At 45.5% G+C, this 19,563-nt stretch overlaps 1 protein-coding gene across 3 annotated transcripts in view; it reads left to right on the top strand.

Annotated features, from left to right (window-relative positions):
- Window positions 1-19,563, top strand: part of BIN2 (bridging integrator 2) — a 32,651-nt gene that overhangs the window by 11,198 nt on the left and 1,890 nt on the right. For 2 of the 3 annotated variants that reach the window (XM_039241414.1, XM_039241415.1), the window contains exons 3-11: window positions 5,457-5,511; window positions 5,803-5,897; window positions 6,708-6,803; window positions 8,229-8,336; window positions 8,655-8,740; window positions 9,901-9,976; window positions 11,187-11,269; window positions 14,992-15,709; window positions 17,896-17,976. In XM_039241414.1, coding sequence (XP_039097345.1) covers window positions 5,457-5,511; window positions 5,803-5,897; window positions 6,708-6,803; window positions 8,229-8,336; window positions 8,655-8,740; window positions 9,901-9,976; window positions 11,187-11,269; window positions 14,992-15,709; window positions 17,896-17,976 — 1,398 coding nt within the window. The remainder of the gene's footprint in view (window positions 1-5,456; window positions 5,512-5,802; window positions 5,898-6,707; window positions 6,804-8,228; window positions 8,337-8,654; window positions 8,741-9,900; window positions 9,977-11,186; window positions 11,270-14,991; window positions 15,710-17,895; window positions 17,977-19,563) is intronic. The other variant, XM_039241416.1, reaches the window with a different exon arrangement.

The raw sequence follows: 19,563 nt of genomic DNA, 5'->3' as shown, positions 1-19,563 counted from the left end.
GGTGGTGATCTCATGGTTCATGGGTTTGAGCCCCGCGTCAGGCTCTGTGCCGACAGCTCACCTTTGGATTCTGTGTGTATGTGTGTGTGTCTCTCTCTCTGCCCGCCCCTGCTTGCGCTCTGTCTCTGTCTCTCAAAAATGAATAAACTTTAAAAAAGAATTTTTTTTAATAATCAGTCAACGTTCACACTCTCCTGTGTCTTCTGTTTTTCTTCAGTTTGTTTAAATCAGCAACCTGTGGGCATGTTTAAATCCTTTAGATTTAAAGTGAAATCTCTTCATTTACAGGTTCCTAATCCCTCCCTTTATGCAGTTTACTTGCTGACACGGGGTTGTTTTCCTGAAGTGTCCTGCAGTCTAAATGTTGCTGATTGACTCTCTGTGGTCCTGGTTACCATGTTCCTCTGTCTCCTGTATTTTCTATGAATGAATAGATTTAGAGGCTTGACGAGATTCAGGTTTTGTTCGTTTGTTTGGGCGTCAGGAACACTTGATGTGTTTCTAGGTGGGATATTCTCCCATCTGGAGACACATAATGTGTGCTTGTCTTCTTTTTTATGGGGCACTAACAGCCATGGTTGATCATTAACCTGGGAATCTATGTTGTATGTTGAGCTTTCTAGGTAATTATGATGTGGTAGCCAGTCTTGAGAACAGCATTTCGCAACCACTGATTTAGTCTGAATTGAGGGGAGGGTGGGGAACAGGATCCGAGATGGAGGTGATTTAATCAAGGTAAAGTGCGTGCGCTTCAGAGCGAGGATTCACATGTAGACCCTGTGCTTTTTCCCCTCAGGAGGAGGCCTTCCTGGGCCTCTGCTCAACCAAGATTACCCTTCTGCTTCTAACCCCAGTATGAACAGGAGTCAGCAAGTCCACACCCACATTGAAAGGTTTCTGTAGCTCTGTCCTTTCTCTTCCTCTCGGCCTTAACAGTTGGATCTAACAACAGCAGGTGTGTGGGTAGAAAGGGCAAGCGATAAAGGAAGGGCCATCAAGAAGAAAGTCCCCTCAGATGAGACAGTCCCCTCAGAATCTCCTGGGTGAGCCCACCAACTGAATGTCTCTTGAGGGGCGGGTCTATTTGAGAAAGGAAATGGAGGTAGATTAGGAATAAGGGAAACTTTTCTCCTGACAGAATGATTTACCCGTAGTGAGTGGGATTTGAGCATGCCTGAAAAGTTCACTGAACAAGGGAGCCTGCTACATGTCAGGCTAGATGCTGGGACTTCAGGAATAAGACAACACGCCTGCCCTCAGGCTCTCACAGTTTAAGGAAAAAGGCAGCAACAATACAGTCACCTCTGAGACTGGACCTTGGGTAGCTAAGACAAACAGCGGAGGAAAAGACAGGGTCAAGGAGACTGAAAGTGGAGTATTCCAGAAGCTGGACCAGTTGGTCATGTACACAGTCCCTTACCACAATCAGCTTGTAGGTAAATTTTTTTTTAACATTTATTTATTTTTGAGAGACAGAGTGCAAGCAGGAGAGGGGCAGAGAGAGAGGGGGAGACAGAATCCGAAGCAGGCTCCAGGCTCTGAGCTGTCAGCACAGAGCCCGATACTGGGCTTGAACTCACAAACCGTGAGATCATGACCTGAGCTGAGGTTGGACGCTCAACCGGCTGAGCCACCCAGGCGCCCCTAGGTGGAGCACTTCTAACGCTTGCTCCAGGACACTCAGGCTACTTAACAGTTGTGCTGAGCATTAGGGTTTCTCTGAGTCCATTTCTCTCCAGCAGGCAGAGAGCCCCCGGACAGGGCTTTCTTCTCCATTCTAAGTACCCCAGTCTCTTAGGACATAGTTCTGCCTACCTAAGGGTTCAGGACAAACTTGCAGAGTGAGTGATCCATTAACTGAGGGCTGGGGCTGTTTATATAGGGGATTGGAAGGATCCTATATATTTCTTTATGGTGCTGCCCAGAATTTGGCAAGGTGTTTGGAGAGCAGAAGCGATAAAATCGTAAGATTTAGGGCTAAAAGTGGTCTTACCTGACATTTATAGGTGAGGAAACTGAAGCCGGAAAAGTGGAATAATTTGCAAGTCTTTGACTCACAGGTGGGGGGATCCTAAGCCCATAAAAGTCATATCTGAAGAAGAAAAAGCCTGGGATTCTTCAGCCTGGAGACATTTAAATGACACCCCCTGGCATCCTACCACCCACTTCCCACTACCACCACACACACCCACACTTCATCTCTTCAAAGGAAAAAGCAAGAGCCTAAAGAAAGAACTTTGACCTGGAGACTTGATCCTAAAGCACAGAAGGGGAGTTAGGCGTTTGTGAGGTGCTGTGGAAGGCAGGAGGCGTTACGTCTTATGAACTCTGGTATCAGTAGAACCCCCTGGTTCTGAATAGCACATGTGCAAGTGCATGGTCATGCACGGTGGCCTTGATTACTGATTGGATTTTTGGGGCCATATATCTAATGGGATAAAAACAATTTGAATCTGATTTGTAGAAACTATGGTTTAACAGGTTTTATTACTCAGACGTGTAGTTTGGAGACCAAATCTTCATGGCGAGGTAAAAAGTTGAGTTCATTTTGTTTTCTTGCAAAACGGAACTTGAAATCCCTGTTAATTTTTATAATCCTCAAAGCTCTTTCAGACCTTGGCTATCACATTTTTAAAACTCTCAAACTTACACCCACCTACCATATCCATCTTTGAAAGATTTTCTGTACGTTTAACATCTTAGACTGTTTAAATGTTTTTTTTTTCCCCCATGAATGAAAAAGCAAGGAGGAAGTGAAACATCCTTCCTGGTGAGCGCTGAGTATTTCTGAATTTTGGTGGCTGACTGACCGTCTCCATCATGCTATTGAAAGCACTTTCTCAAGATTACCAGTGACCTCCAGTTACCAAGTCCAGTTGCTGTGACCAGTTCTTCCTGCACTCTACCCTCTTTATGGCATCTGCCTCCTCCTCGGTCATTTCTCTGATGTTCTCCCGAGCCTCTCGGCCAGTTCTCCCACCTCTCTGACAGTGTCTTACATGCCCTTCAGACTGTCTGCATGTTCATGTCCATAGAGCCCTGGCATTCAGCACCAAAGGCATTCTTTCCTTTCTTTTCTATTCTTTTTTTTTTTTTAATGTTTATTTACTTTTGAGAGAGAGAGAGAATGTGAGCAGGGGAGGGACAGAGAGAGGGAGAGAGGGGATTCAAAACAAGCTCGTGCTGACAGCAGAGAGCCCAATGTGGGGCTCAAACTCACAAACTGCAAGATCACGACCTAAGCCGAAGTTGGATACTTAAAGGAATCCCAGCTCCCAGGACTTTCAACCTGAGGTATGGTTAAGAGTTTGGACTGGCTGGGACCCCTGGGTGGCTCAGTCGGCTAAGTGTCTGACTTCGGCTCAGATCATAGTCTTATGATTCATGAGTTCAAGCCCCACATCAGGCTGCGTGCTGACAGCTCAGAGCCTGGAGCCTGCTTCAGATTCTGTGTCTCCCCCTCTTTCTGCCCCTCCCCTGCTTGTGCTCTCTCTCTCTCTCTCTCAAAATATGAATAAACATTAACAAAATTTTTTAAAATAGTTTGGACTGATTTAGAAGTTCAAGAGATCTGGAGGCAAAAAAATGGCTGAAATAATTAGTCCAGTTTTCTTTGACCCCGAGTTGACCTAGATTTTTTGCTGTTTACACAGTAATCATCTTTCCTGCAAAGATTTCCACAGACTAAAAAAGAATTTAAGTTGTTAGATAGACTTTTCTGAATTTTCAGTTTTTCCTCCCATAATTTGTTTATACTTTAGGTGTGCTCAATAGCCTGCCTAGTGATGGACATAGGCAAATAAAACAAATGAGCAAGTTCGCAGGTAGCTTATAGTGTACTTCATGATGCATCTCAGCTTAAATACTCCTTCACCTGAGCTGGCACGAGCGTCTGTATCCCGACCCATAGGCCTGGCCCCAGGGCATCTCCTTAAGCAGACCGCACCTTTTGGTCCAGGTCCACACCCCTGCAGTCAGGCTTCAAGATGCTGGTGGTCTGGCCTCAACTCCTAGAAACTGGACTTCACACAAAGGAAAGAGACCAGAATCAGACGGAGCTTTAAATAACACCATGAGGAACAACAGAGGAGGTCTCTGAAAAAGAAGACTTGGTGCAGGGTATCTGAAAGATGTCTTCAAATATATGTGCAAGAGAGATCAGATCTACTCTGAGTACAGAAGGCCAGCCTAAGCCCAGTGGGCAAAAGTTCTAATAGAACTCTTTTTTTTGTAATTTATTTCTTTATTTTGAGAGAGAGAGATAAAGATGAGTGAGTGTGGGGGGAGGGCAGAGACAGACTCCCAAGCAGGTTTCACGCTGCCAGCACAGAGCTCAACGCAGGGCTCGAACTCACGAACTGAGAGATCAGGACCAGAGTTGAGATGAAGAGTCGGACACTTAACAGACTGAGCCGCCCCAGCGCCCCTAGAGCTATTTTAAATTGAAGCATAGCCTCAGCAAGAGGTTAGGAGTTTCTGGTTGCCGGGTTCAAGAAGTGAGGCTACATGAACATTGGTCAGAGTTAAAATAGAAGTTGTTCACTTGTTGGGTTGAAATATAAACTTCCAAACTTAAATGATACCTTCCTCTCCTTTCTCCCTTTTTTATTATTTTACAGGGAGCAGACTTAATCTCTGCTTGGGAGTCCTAGCCTTAAAAAATAAGAATTCAGGGGCGCCTGGGTGGCTCAGTCAGTTAAGCATCTGACTTTAGCTCAGGTCATGATCCCATGGCTCATGAGTTCAAGCCCCACCTCAGGCTCTCTGCTATCAGCACAGAGCCTGCTTTGTTGGATCCTCTGTCCCCCACCCTACCCCTCCCCTTCTTATTCTCTCTCTCTCTCTCTCTCAAAATTAAATAAACATATAAAGAAAATGAGAATTCAGACACAGGAACAAAGATAGAATTGGTTAGATGGATAGAGCTATAGATGAAGCCATCGATGTTGAAACAGGAAGAGAATCAGTGATGAGGCCGCTTGGAGGAGAGTGTAAAGCATGTGGCTGATGCAAGAGAAGGGTAAAGAGAAGCAAGGCAGAGAAGGACATGGGGAGAGGAGAGGAATGGCCTATGTCAGAGGGCACAGAAGAGAGAGGGCCTAGTGTCTGAAGAAGTTGGGAGCAGTTTACTTACGCAGGGAGGAAGGTATAACCCACAGGGTCACGTAGGACACTTAGATTTCAACAGAAGAACTGGGGTACTGGCTTTTGTTCACCGGATCGGGGAACAAACAGAGGAAAGAAGATCTCCCAGGGCCATGGGAACAGTCTCCAAACTTAAAAATTGCCCCCCAAAAAGACAACCTACAAGTTCTTGGTCAAGAGAATAGAGGCTCATTTCTAACATTAGAAGATTCCAGGACTCATTTCTGCTTTTAACCTACTTTTAACTTCGGCCTCCGAGGCATCTTTCCAGATGTCTCTCTTTAGTCACTGAAAGCACTTCTCCCTTCCAGGCAGAAGGCCAGAAGCTCTACAAGGACCTGAAGAACTTCCTTAGCGCAGTCAAAGGTGGGTATTGAGTAGCACGGGAGAATGGAGCTCCCGAGGATGGAAAGAAAAACAGCCATTCTCAGGCGTTTGATCACTTACTTGCCTGCCCCTGACTTCTGGAACCTGTGGGCAGAGGAAGAGCAACTCTTGGCTGTCCCAGCCCCGTTCTGCTTTCCTCACGGATAACCCAAAACTTCTTGGCCTGCGTCCTTCTGACGTGGACCCACTGATTTTGCCTCTCCGCCCATATGATTATAGCAGCCTGCTTTGGGGGCAGCTTTATGGTAGAAGTGACTTCTCTCCTTTCAGTGATGCATGAAAGCTCGAAGAGAGTGTCAGAAACCCTGCAGGAGATCTACAGCAGCGAGTGGGACGGTCACGAGGAACTGAAGGGCATCGTAGGGGTAAGAGTGTTCTGGCTCCACGCCTCTTCTGACACTAACTCCCGCCCTCATCTCCGCCTTATCCTCAATTCTCTATCCAAGCAAATAGGTGAACAGAGGTGCCAGTCCACATCGTTCATATTTATGTAGCCTGGGTCATGGGTGGTAGCAAAAAACAATAACTGTGAGGCACCTGGGTGGCTCAGTCAGTTAAGCATCCGACTTCGGCTCAGGTCATGATCTCGCTGTTCGTAGGTTCGAGCCCCACGTCAGCCTCTATGCTGACAGCTCGGAGCCTGAAGCCTGCTTCAGAGTCTGTCTGTCTCTCTCTCTTTCTGCCCCTCGCCCACTCATGCTCCATCTCTCTCTTAAAAAAAAAAAAAACTATAAATTAAAAAAAAACAAACAATAACTATGGAGGTAAAAACAAGTTTTCCCTAATCTACAGATTCCTCTGTTGTTGACCTTCTCCCCCTCTTACAACCTTATGGAAGTGTCACCTCCATAAAACCCAAGTGGTTGTTTTTGAAAACTAACTTCACGCACTTTTGTGCCCCCAAATTTGCCTGTCCTCCAAGCTCTAGGGTCCAAAACTCTGACCATCTCTTCCTGTCCTTAATCCCTGAATGTGTGTCCAGTGTCCTATAAGGCAGTTCCCTGGGGAAGGACTGTTCCTTCATCTGACTCTTCACTGGAACCCAACATGATATTCTAAATACAGTGCTCCAAAAAAGGAAGTCTGCTTGCAGGCAGAATTTGGGCTTTCCCCTGGTATGTGGTTGTGGCTGAGAAGTGGGGCGCTCACCCCTGCCCTCTGCCTCTGCTCCACAGAACAATGATCTCCTTTGGGAAGACTACGAAGAGAAACTAGCTGACCAAGCAGTGAGAACCATGGAAAACTATGTAGCCCAGTTCAGCGAGATCAAGGTAATCAGTTTGCAGAGTCAAGGACGCATTGTGCGCGGCCTCTAGAAGTTAGAGAACATATAGGGTAAACATCCTACGTAGAGTTCTAGCCCACAGTCAGAATGAAGCTCAGGAAAGAGGATTAAAAGTCTGGGGTCAGACGGGAGGTTAAGGTGGAGAGTTAGAGGTGTGAAGGGCATGTTTAGAACTAGGTTTTGATGCATAAGGTTTGAGCTGGTTTTGAATTAGATCTAGGTCAGGGCATCCCTTTTAGTTGTGGGAAAAAAAACAAACCAGCAAATCTGTAATTTGTAGGGAAGTTGAAACTTGAAGGAGTCGTAATAACTCCCTTCAATACTTGGAAGTCTGTTAAGGGACAGAGGGATGCAACCTGTTCAAAAGTGTTCCAGAAGGCAGAGTTAGAGCTCATTTATTCATTCAACTCCTATTTATTAAACATCTACTCTGCTGGGCAATGCACTGCTTTTAGATTAATAGGGGAGAAATGATTGGTGTCCTGACTTAAGTCTCTCATCAAGTTTTGAAAAAGTGAAATATAGGTGCGCCTAGGTGGCTCAGACGGTTGAACATCTGACTTCAGCTCAGGTCATGATCTCACGGTTCATGGGTTTGAGCCCTGCATCAGGCACCATGCTGACAGCTCAGAGCCTGCTTCAGATTCTGTGTCTCCTTCTCTCTCTACTCCTCCCCCACTCCTGCACTGTCTCACTCTGTCTCTCAAAAAAAAATAAGTAAATGTTTAAAAAAAAAGTGAAATATACTGTGAAGTTGGGAGTTGTCTATTTCCAGCAGAAGTTGGAAAAGTACTTACTTTGGATAGTACAGAGAAGCTCCGTGTGTTAAATGGGAAGCTGGACCAGATCGTTACTAGTTCTTTTAAAGTCTATGATTGAATATATAGTTTGGATGAGATTGAGTAGACAGTCAGTGCACATAATAATTCACTGTTTTTATTATGCTTTAGGGTTTTCAAAGCACGTTATAGTCAGCGTTTGAGCTTTAAAATAACACCGTGGGGCAGATGAGGCAGCTGATATTCCAAAGGAGATGTGCCTTGCCCTACATCACAAGGCTTATAAGTGGCAACATTGGGAGTAAGACTCAGAACCCCTGACTTTGAATTTAGTTGGATTCTCTAGGCCATTTCTTCTGGAGGCTGAACCAGTTTTTAGTGGGTTTATAGGAAATATTAATGTTTAGAGCCGGCTTCCATGTCCTCTGTAGGATTTCCCTTTACTCTGTCTCCCCCTGAGAATTCCCATGCTTTCCAAAGAGTGAGAGAGACTCCCTTGGGCACAAAACTGTTAGAAAGTGAAATCTGATGATAGGACCCAGTAGTTGTGCCTCTGCGTTTGACATTCTGTTACCTGCATCCTGGCCACTGAAAAGTGACTGTCAAGGCCTTCTCTCCTGCCTCTGGGTTAGGAAAGGATTGCCAAGCGGGGTCGGAAACTTGTGGACTACGACAGCGCCCGACACCACCTGGAGGCGTTGCAGAATGCCAAGAAGAAAGATGAGGCCAAGACTGCCAAGGTAAAAAAAAAAAAAAAAAAAAAATCTGGTAAAACCTTCTTGCCCTCCCTCCCCCCACAATGGTGGCAGGGGGCTGGGCCAAGCTGGGTTTAAGAAATGATAAATTCAGCGTCCAGCATCCTGAAGGAAATCCCATGTTCTCTGACACCAGTGCTGTGAGGATCGTCAGACACTCACGGCTTGGGAGGGCGTGGGCCTGGGGAAAGAGAGGCTTGGTTGCAAGGAAACCCCCAAAACACTGCACAGAATAAAGGAGGCACGGCCTCTAGCCCTAGATTCGGGACTGAGGGGACCGGCCTCGTCTCTTTCACCCCCTAGGCGGAGGAAGAGTTCAACAAAGCCCAGAGCGTGTTTGAAGACCTGAACCAGGAACTACTTGAGGAGCTGCCTGCTCTGTATCACAGGTGAGGGTTGACATTCAGGAAGGGCCTGGAGTCCTGTTACCTGGCAACCCAAACATGTCACCTGAGCTCTGGCGCAAGGGTGGGATGTAGCCTCAGCCCTGCTGCTAACTTGCTGGGTGACGGGTGACGCTAGTTCCCGCCTCATTGCCCCAGACCCAGCTCACTCCACCTGAGGCACAGAGATACCCACTATACCCATGCCTACCCTGCCGGCTTTTCCAGTTTAAAGGCAAGGTGCTTCTTGGGTGGGAGAGATCTTGGCAAGCGCATGGCTGCCATCAGGCGGGCCAGGGATTGCTGGGTTCCTGCCTCAGTGTGTCCTGCTTTAGATAAGCTTGGCTCAGAAACATCGAGCTCAACAGAGAAGATGAACCCTGGGATGATTATTTCTATTAATGATGTCTTTGCTTCGCAGGAAGTAAAGGCGTTTTAGACGTAAATCTCCTACCTCGGTGGGGAGGAGTCCGAGTAGAAATTCTCTTTGTATCCGGTTTTCATTGTACGAGATACACTTTCATGGCAGTTGTAGTCGGTATTTTATGTTGTCGCTTAATATTAGTCTCTGGATGATGGAGCCTTCTTAATAACTACACATATTCTAAAACATCAGTTAATTTAAGTAGCGTTGTACCTACTTTAATAAGTACCTAATTTAAGTAGCGTTGCAGTTTAACACAGTTTCCTTCAAGGTAGATTTCCCCCAATTCATTTATAGAATTCTGCTACTGTTCACTTGGCTTCATGGAAGTCCAAGTGTTGCATAATGAAAGGAATAATTATTTATGATAATAATTATAATTGGATGGCCTTGTATTTATACAGCACTTTAAAAGTTCTTCAGTGTACTTTCATGTCTACTTTTATACTTAAAGAGCCTGAACCAAGGTAGCTTCCCGCACCCAGAGGTCTCATGTTTTGGCATCAGGCTGGGCTGATAAGTGTCCACTCTGACCTTCCCACTCCTCTGAGAGTCCAGTGTGCTCCTGGCCTGACCCTGATGAACCCAGATCACATCCCGAGCCTAGGGCGCAGGGTGCTTTTCTCTGAGGAGCCTTGGTGTCCACTGATGTTGGCGTAAGCTCCTACCTCATGTTTCAAAGATTTCCTTTATCAGCACTTACCTGAATGTGGTCTTGTTTTTGTTTTTTGCCTCCTGATAGTCGTATCAGCTGTTATGTGACCATCTTCCAGAACATCTCCAACTTGAGGGATGTCTTCTACAGGGAGATGAGCAAGGTGAGAAACATCTTGGCGAATTTAGACAGTTAGGTGGGTTTTCCTAGGAAGTATGAAGGTCGCCCTAATTTACATAAGCTCATTAAATATTGATATGGGGGCCACGAATTTTTGCCTTTTTCTCATGAGGAGATAATAGCACTTGATTGACGGTGTTGAACTATGTTAAGGCACCTGTGCACCGAGAGGGGCCTCCCCATCTCCATTAACAACTGAATCACGGCATCCAAACTTGGGCTTCAGATGAATAAAGGAGGTAGGCCTCTGAAAGGAGTAGCTGAAATGGGGAACCAAACTATGAAATCTTTTTTTCTAATTTATTTTTTTAATTTTAAGTAAACTCTACACCACACATGGAACTCAAACTCACGACCCCAAGGTCAAGAGTTGCACACTCTACCGACTGAGCGTGGCATCCCAGGCTGTGAAGTCTTTCTCTTTTGTTGCTAGGGAGCGAAGAGGGCAGTGTTTAAACACAGGCCAGCTCCTCGGGTAGTTGGGCTTGAATAGAGAAGGCCAGTCCAATTCAGTGACAAGCAGCCACACAGCATGACCTCATGGGGTCTCTTCTAGTCCTGGGATTCCAAGACTCTTTGCTATTACAACATTAATTAAACTCGCACACACATCCACAAGTTCCTCTCCACAGTTTCTTTAGGTAAATTATGGTTTGCCTCGTTAATATTACAATGGTTCTTTTTTTTTTTAATTTCTGAGAGAGAGAGACAGCGTGAGCAGGGGAGGGTCAGAGATAAAGGGAGACACAGAATCCGAAACAGGCTCCAGGCTCCAAGCTAGCCGTCAGCACAGAGCCCGACGTGGGGCTCGAACCCACGAACCATGAGATCATGACCTGAGCTGAAGTCAGACGCTTAACCCACTGAGCCACCCAGGCGCCCCGACAATGGGTTTTTATTGCCTGGATTACCTGAGAGAAGTCAGAGCCTCAAATCAAATATCAGACATCAAGGATCCAGCCTTGAGAGAGCTGCCAGTCTGATGGAAGAGGCAGAACTTAAGACACAGACAAGTCAAGGAAGAAGGGGTAGCAGGCCAGGACCCTGGACACTAGTGCAAAAGAGATGAGGAGGGGTTGTATAGTTAAGGGTGGAGGAGGTTTTATCTGGGGGGCCATCGGAAAGAGAAGAGAAGGGCCATGCCAGTCTCGGGTTCCCCCTGGCTAGCAACCTCTCTCTCTTGCTGGCTTTAGCTGAACCACAGTCTCTACGAGGTGATGAGCAAACTGGAGAAGCAACATTCCAACAAAGTCTTTGTGGTGAAGGGAGTATCAAGGTGAGCACCTTCTGAGACTCTTGGCAGCTTCCCTTGTCCTCTGAACACTTGCAACACTCAAAGTGTTTTCCACCCCCGATCCTGACCTTCCCTTTGTGGTCACATGCATGATGTTGTTTGCTATTTGCTTTTTGTAAAGAGTTTGAGGTTGTTGTTGTTTTTTTTTAAGTATATTTATTTATTTTGAGAGAGAGCAAGCAGGTGTGTGCACATAAGTAAGGGAGGGAAGGGAAAGGTAGAGAGAAAGGGAGAGAGAATTCCAGGCAGGCTCCGTGGCAGCAGCGCAGAGCCCGACTCAGGGCTCGAACTCACAAACAACAAGATCAGGACCTGAGCCAAAGTCGGACCCTTGACTGACTGAGCCACACAGGCGCCCCAGTTTGTTGTTTGTATTATGCCTCCTATAAATTCTTTTTCTTTGCATGAAATATTTTAGCTATCAGTAAAGATATAAAAAAATACAGTAAAAAAGAATAATACCATAAATAGCCATATAGTTACCACCAGATTTAAGAAGTCAGCTATTATATGTATTATTGAAGCACATGGCGTCCCTTCCCCACTCACTTTCTCTTCCTGCCCCCTCGCCAAAGGTAACCACTGCCTTAAATTTCATATTCCTTTTTCCCATGCATGTCTTTTTACTTTTCTTATACACATACATGCATACACAGAAAATACTGTTTACTTTAGAAAATGGAATTATGCTGGATGTGTTCCTTTGCAGCTTCTCTGTTCTCTTCATACCGTTTGTGAGATTCATTTATCCTGTTGCTACATGTTGCTAGCTCTGGTCTGTGACCCACAATTTATTGTTCTGTCCTCCCGCTGATAGACGTTTGTTTTCCACTTTCTTGCTATTACAAATAATGTTGCAGTGGCCACATTTTACATTTCTCCTTCTGTATATTACCAAGAGTTTCTTTAGGGTGGACAGTGGGAGGGGAATTGCTGAGGCATAGTCCGTGCATTTGGGCTTCTCTAACCTTACTAGGGATTGTCATTGTCAGAGGCTCTCCAAAGTGACCGTTGGAGTTTACAACCCACCAGCAGTAATAAAAGCCCCTGGTGCTCCATATTCTTGCTACACGTGGCATTGTTAGACTGATTAACTTTTCTAAGCTAATGGATATGAAATGGAATTTTTTGCAAGTTTAATTCATATCTCCCCAGTTGCTGGTTAGCGTGAACATCTTTTCGTGTTATTGGCCATTTTAAGGTTCCTTTCTGTGACTTTCCTGTTCATCCTCGTTTTCACATTTTTCACTTGGATTGTTTACTTTTTTCTCAAAAATGTTTTTAATGTTTATTTATTTTTGAGAAAGAGTGTGTGTGTAGGCTGGGGAGGGGCAGAGAGAAAGGGACAGAGGACCTGAGGCCGCCTCCGCGCTGACAACAGCGAGCCTGATGTGGGGCTCAGACTCACGAACTATGAGATCATGACCCGAGCCAAAGCCAGATGCTTAACCAACTGAGTCACCCAGGTGCCCCTGTTTACCCTTTTTAAAAATTGATTTATAGGAGGTATTCTGTGTATATATTCTGGATATTAGTCCTTTAATGATATGTGCTGCAAATATCTTATCAATTTATTATGGCTTTCTTTTTGTGTGTGTGTGTGTGTGTGTGTCTGTGTGTGTGTGTGTGTGTGTGTGTGTGTTGTCTATTGCCTTCGTACATTCTATACGCTGGTAAACATAAGCAACTCAGTGGTCCCTCAGAATGTGATCACTTTCTCCTTCTGAAGCCTTTGCTCCCTTCTATGTACAAGGTCTGATGCTGAGAGTTAGAGACCCAAAGACATAGGAGACTTGTCCTCTGCCTGAAGCTGATTTACCAAAAGTTGAAAGAACAGAAAATGTACATAAAGAGACAAGAAACAATATAGATTTGCACATGCTAAGTACCTAATGAGACTAGTAGGAATTCCATAGAGGTAAATACTTGCCATTGTATGGATGGTCAGGGAAGACTTTTAAAGGAGGTAGTGAAACTGATCTTGGGACTTGAAGGAAGCATCAGGCTCACATTTGTTATTTGTATTATCCATTTAGCAATCTGTTTCAGCAGTTGTTGAGTGATTAAAAATAATCTCGAAAGGGTCAATGTAGATTTCCTAGACAAATTCCCTTCTGCTGCAAAAATTCTATTTCTCTTTTTCTTGGCGTTGAGAGTCAGAATTCTCTGTAATGGTCCATTTGTCTGAAACTTACTATCACTTACACCAAGATGTCCCAGAGCCTTGTAGGGAAATGTGGTTCTTTTCTGGCTACGTCCTGGGCCTCTAAACCTACTGGCCTAGAATGCCAGCACTAGGAGGAACCCCTGTCACTCAGCTTATCTCACATCAGAAACGCCCACGAGGGCCAGAACTAAGTTTCCTTTTTTTTTTTTTCCTCTTCCTGTTCCCATCTCCCACCACATAATTGGTCCCCATCGAGTAAATATCTATGGGTTGCTTAATCAGTTTGTAGACAGTGGAGGTGAGTAGGAGTCAAGCTGATGTCGGTCACACAAGCACTCAGCACAGTGTCCGGGATGCTCAATACGTATAGTCAGTTTTCGTTATTTGTAGTCATTGGGTTCTATTACGTCACCATGACCACTGGATTAGCAAATACTGAACCATCTCTCTTAAGGGAGACATGAGTTAGGTTCCCAGGAGCCCCCGCTCCCAGCATTTTTATCAGCCAATCAATACATAACCTTGCCTTGTGTGTGTTTCTGTTTAAAGACACCTTGTTTAATACGTATCGTTGACTCCTAGCCCACGACACCATAACTCCTCCCTGAGGGGAGCTTACCTGACATGCATTTTTTTTTTCTCTGTGAGGCACATCATGGTCTTCTTGCTCTAAGCACCTTACTGCTATACATGGAGGCTATTCTAAACAGCAAAATCGCCAACAAAAAGCACACTGTGAAAGATGTGGCAGAAAGGGCACATCTGTGGTGTAAGAGCTGAAACCAGGCAGAGGGTTGCCTGGTTAGACCTCGGCTGGGAAAGTGCTGGTCAGGCACCCACTTTTCTTTTTTTTTTTTTTTTTTTTTATATTTTTATTTATTTCTTTTTTTTTAAATTTTTTTTATTTCTAGGAAAGAGAGAGACAGCGTGAGCAGGGGAGGGCCAGAGAGAGAGAGGGAGATACAGACTCTGAAACAGGCTCCAGGCTCTGAGCTGGCAGTCAGCACAGAGCCCGACGCGGGGCTCGAACCCACGAACCGCGAGATCATGACCCAAGCGAAAGTCAGACGCTTAACCGACTAAGCCACCCAGGCGCCCCAGGCACCCACTTTTCGAAGCTTGCATATGTCCGTGGCTGGCTGCGAAAGAAGGCATCATGAGTGTTAATTTTGGAGTTACAAATAAATTGTAGGGAGCAGGTGAATTTGCAAATACAGAGTCCCCGAGGATCAGCTGTGTATCATCCATGAATCTTTTCCCCAGAGAAAATATTTTGTCAGCGTTTTGCTGTGTTTCTTTGCGGTCTTGCTTTCTTTATGTATTTTTTACTTAATTGAGATCGTGATATATATAACACTTCATAGCCTCTTTTGCACTTTATAATAGAAGCATTATTGCAAAGGACACAGACTTTCTCATATCTTAGATGGCTCTGTTCTGTTTCATTTGGATGTGCATACATCGTTATTTCCTTGGGGGTATTTAGGTCACTTCCAGGTTTCTCCTCTCCTGAATCTGAACGCTCTTACTTTTTTAGCAGTAGCAGACGCTCTTTAGTCATCTCTTCCCCAGTTCGAACGTCTGAAGTCTCCAGCCCTCCTACCTCACCTACCAGTCCCTCTACGCCTTCTTTGAAGAATGAGAGGGACTCCATCTCAGCAAGTGAAGAAGAGCTGGCATCCAATCTGGCCAGAGAAGATGATTCTGAGATTAAAGAGCCCTTAAAAGACAAAGAAGTAGAGGAGGAAGAGTCAGAAGCTACGTCCTCTGAGGAGGAAGAGCCTCTGCCAGCCTGCAATGGCCCCGCCCAGGCCCAGCCCTCTCCCATCATTGAGGATGACAAGTCTCAAGAAGAAGCTGTCCCTTGCCCCCCATCTCCACCACCAGGCAGGCCCCTAATCCCTTCAGAACAGCCCTCATCTCCCCCAGAAGTGGTCCTCCGAACCCGCACCTCAAGTGAGGGGTCTGAACAGCCAAAGAAGAGAGCTCCCGTTCAGAGGACCTCAGCGCCTCCTAATAGGCCCCCTCCGCCCAGAGCCGCTCCCAGCCCCAGGCACTCCTCGGGGAACGTACCCTCCAGCCCTCCAACCTCTGTACCTGGCTCGCCCACCAGTCCCAGGGCCTCCTTGGGAGCTTCTCCTGACCCCCAGCCACCAGAGAAGTCAGTGAGAACTCCTGAGGCCAGAGAAAAGGAAAGCATCAGCAATCCGGACCCAGAAGAACTTTGTACTTCCCCTACCTTGGTGTCCTCTGAGGTGAGATTGGAGTCTTTATTCCCTTTTACACCATCCATGTAGATAGATCACCTTTACTACAGTCAGCATGCCCCAACTGATAAGATCTTATGTCATTAGATTACAGTTTCGAGGATTTTCTTGGACACCTTTTTGGTTCTGGGGATTGTTTTGCATATTCATAGCGACTAATTTAGTGACCTGTACTTTTAGGGTAATTGACTTCTTTTTTTTTTTTTGATGTTTATTTATTTTTGAGAGGAGAGAGAGAGAGAGAATGAATGAGCGGGGGAGGGGCAGAGAGAGAGGGAGACACAGAATCTGAAGCAGGCTCCAGGCTCTGAGCTGTCAGCACAGAGCCCAACGCGGGGCCCAAACTCATGGCTCATGAGATCATGACCTGAGCTGAAGTCGTGAGTAGATTCTTGTTCATTTCCTTCTTTTGCTCCCAAGTTCTCGGAGTTCCCAGTATAAAGAGTCTACAACTGGCATCATGAGCTTTACATTTATTTTTTAAATTTTTTTAAATGTTTTATTTATTTCTGAGAGAGAGAGACACAGTGTGAGCAGGGGAGGGTCAAAGAGAGAGGGAGACACAGAATCTGAAGCAGGCTCCAGGCTCTGAGCTGTCAGCACAGAACCTGACGCGGGGCTCGAACCCACAAACTGTGAGATCATGACCTGAGCCGAAAATGGATGCCTAACCGACTGAGCCACCCAGGCGCCCCTTGAGGTTTATGTTTTTTAGTGGGGACAGGGAGGAGGGTCTCATTCCAGTTCGTCATACTTAGGACTACAATAAGCAAAATGACAGCCACAAATATCCAAGGTATATCTTCTGTGATGCAAGAGGCACATAAGAAGGAACTCACAGGGGAAAGTTAGGCAAAAGGGACGGTCTTCTGAAAGGTGAGGATATGGATGAGAAAAGGACTGTGTTAAAATAGAGGCAGAGACCTGTGAAGAGTACCCAGTTCTGTGAAGGGTCTGGAAATCAAGGTGTATTCTATTCAAATTACACAGAAAGGCTATATCATATCGGAGAGAGATTTGACTTGTTCTGGGAGATTTTTGAGGGCAGAACAATGTAATTTTTTTTCAAGTACATTTTGGATCAATATAAGAGGAACATTCAGCAATTAGCTCTGTCAAAAACTGATGTGGAAAACCAGTTTCAAATATAGGGGAAAGGAAGCTCAGGGACTTCTAAAAACCAAACTAGGATAGGCCACCGTGAGAAATAGCCCTCCACCCTTGCTGTTGAAAGCTAAGAATACATGATCACCTGTCAGGTGTGTTGTAGAGGAGATTATGGTGAGCCACCTCACTAGATGGCACCGAGATTCATTCATTCCATAATTACTGACTGAGTCCCTGCTATGTGCCAGGCAGTCTTCTAGGAGGTGGGATATTACAGTGAACAAAACACAAAATTCTCTGCCTTCCTGCATCTTATATTCTAGTGGCTGGGGGGCGGGGTAGGAAGAATAAGGGAGATAGGCAAGAAACAGTAAGTAAAATTACGGTTTAGTGATGCTAAGAGATACAGAGAGGAATTAAGTAGGAGAAGGCACAGGGAGTGAAGGCTAAATTGCAGGGGTTTTTTAAAAATTTGTTTAATCTTTATTTTTTAAAGAGACAGAGCATGAGCAGGGAAGGGGCAGAGAGGGAGGGAGACACAGAATCCAAAGCAGGCCCCAGGCTCCAGGCTGTCACCGAAGAGTTGGACGCAGGGCCCAAGCCCACGAGCCATGAGATCATGACCTGAGCTGAAGTCGGACGCTTAACTGACTGAGCCACCCCTGCGCCCCGGCTAAACTGCAGTGGTTTTTTTGGTGTTTTTTTTTTTTTGTTGTTGTTTTTACAAATAGTTTATTGTCAAATTGGTTTCTAAACTGCAGTTTTAAATACAGTGGCCAAAGGAAACATTTGGGCAATGAAGGCAGCCAGGGCATGAGCCATGTGGTATCTGGGAGTCTGAGATTCCTGGTGCCCCTCAGTTCACATCACCCTGTGACTGCCTGTGACTCACTGAAGGCTGGCCAGGCTACCTTGAGAGCCTCCTGGTATCTGGTATTGGGATGTGGGCACCATGCTGTACTGTGAGCACCAGCTAACACAGGCAAAGCGAAGCGTACAGGGTAGCTAGCACCCGGGGGCCGTGAAGGTGTAGGACTTCCTCATACGCTGTTCACTTTGTTCCACAGGTGTTTTCGGAGTCTGACAAGGCAAAGAATATAGAAGACAAGGAAGAGAACAATAAACTAAGCTTCGCTGACTCCCCTGAGGTACTAACATCTAAGTCATCAACACTGTTATACCTTGGGTCATGATCCACATGAGATACTGAAGGTCCTAACAAAGCAAGACATAGAACTTGCCCCTTGCTGGCTTCTCATCTGAGGATGCTATGCTGATTGGGAGAAATAAGCAGGGCGTGTGGACAGTGCATGAGCACAGGCTTAATGTGGGATTTTGAGTAGGTAAAATGTAACCATGTTTCACTCTTCTGCACCACAAAGAGCAATTCAATGGCATGGAAAATCCAAGATCAATTTATTTATTTATTTTAAAATTTTTAACGTTTATTTATTTTGAGAGAGAGACAGAGCGTGAGCAGGGGAGGGCCAGAGAGAGGGAGACACAGAATCTGAAGCAGGCTCCAGGTTCTGAGCTGTCAGCACAGAGCTCAACACAGGGCTTGAACTCAGGAACCGTGAGATCATGACCTGAGCTGAAGTCGGACGCTCAACTGACTGAGCCACCCAGGCGCCCCTCCAAGATCAATTTAAATGTGACTGTAACATAGTATATGATTTTAGTATGGGGTCAGCAATAGAACGGCCTGTTTGGCTCTGGTGAGTAGGACAGTTTTGCATCTTTGGAATAATCTTATTGGAGAGGAGATTACAGGGGCTGAGATGCTATTTATTTTTGAGGAACAGGCTAGTAACACTATCCTCCTTGGGAAAGAGATATAGAACGCAGTCTCCTTCCCTCTTAATGTTTGGGATTTCTAGTGTTTCCTGACTCCCAGCCTCTCCTGGGGGATTGCTTGGTCATCAACTAAGGAGACACGTTTTTGCTACAGAATTAAGCAACTAGAGCATCTTCGATGCTGGCCTATCAGGGTCATCAGGCCTCTGAGGCCTGTGTCCTGCAAGATCTGTTCACTCTCCTTGCAGACACATCATAAGTCATATTTTCCCTCACGCAGAATGATGGGCCAACACATATAAAAAAACAGGTAAATAAAAAGAATAACTTCAAGAAAATCTGTACTACTTGCTTGGCATTTGAATTGCCTGAGAAAGAATGAAGGTTCTCTGAAAGAATAGTACCTTTCTGGGGTGCCTGGGTGGCTCAGTCGGTTAAGTGTCTGACTTCAGCTCAGGTCATGATCTTGCGGTTTGTGAGTTCGAACCCCGCCTCGAGCTCTGTGCTGATAGCTCAGCTGATAGCCTGCTTCAGATTCTGTGCCTTCCCCTCTCTCTGCCCCTCCCATGCTCATGCTTTGTGTCTCTGTCTCTCAATAATAAATAAATGTTAAAAAAAAAAAAAGAATAGTATCGTTCTGGGAGGTGGTATTACCTTTGGGGCAGTTCACAGCCTGGAACTGGGGAAGGGAAGAAGAAGAAGAAAGACCCCTTAAAGGAGAAACCACAGGATTCCAAGTGGTGGCTGTCTCAGACTCTTAGAAGTTGGTCCTGCTTTTTGAGAGGGTGAATTTTATAGTGTGTAGATTACATTTCACGTAAAAAAATACATTCCAAACCTTAGAATGCCAAGGTCTTCCCCTGGCTCAGCACTTCTTAGGGAGGGCTTTCCATACTTCGGGTTCCCATCTCAGAACCCAGAACTTTTCCCCAAAGAAA

The sequence above is a fragment of the Hyaena hyaena genome, unplaced genomic scaffold, assembly GCF_003009895.1.
Source record: "Hyaena hyaena isolate Hyena2069 unplaced genomic scaffold, ASM300989v1 scaffold_192, whole genome shotgun sequence".
NCBI classification, from domain to species: domain Eukaryota; kingdom Metazoa; phylum Chordata; class Mammalia; order Carnivora; family Hyaenidae; genus Hyaena; species Hyaena hyaena.
The sequence above is the reverse complement of the archived record's forward strand: the minus strand, read 5'-3'. Positions and strand labels throughout refer to the sequence as shown.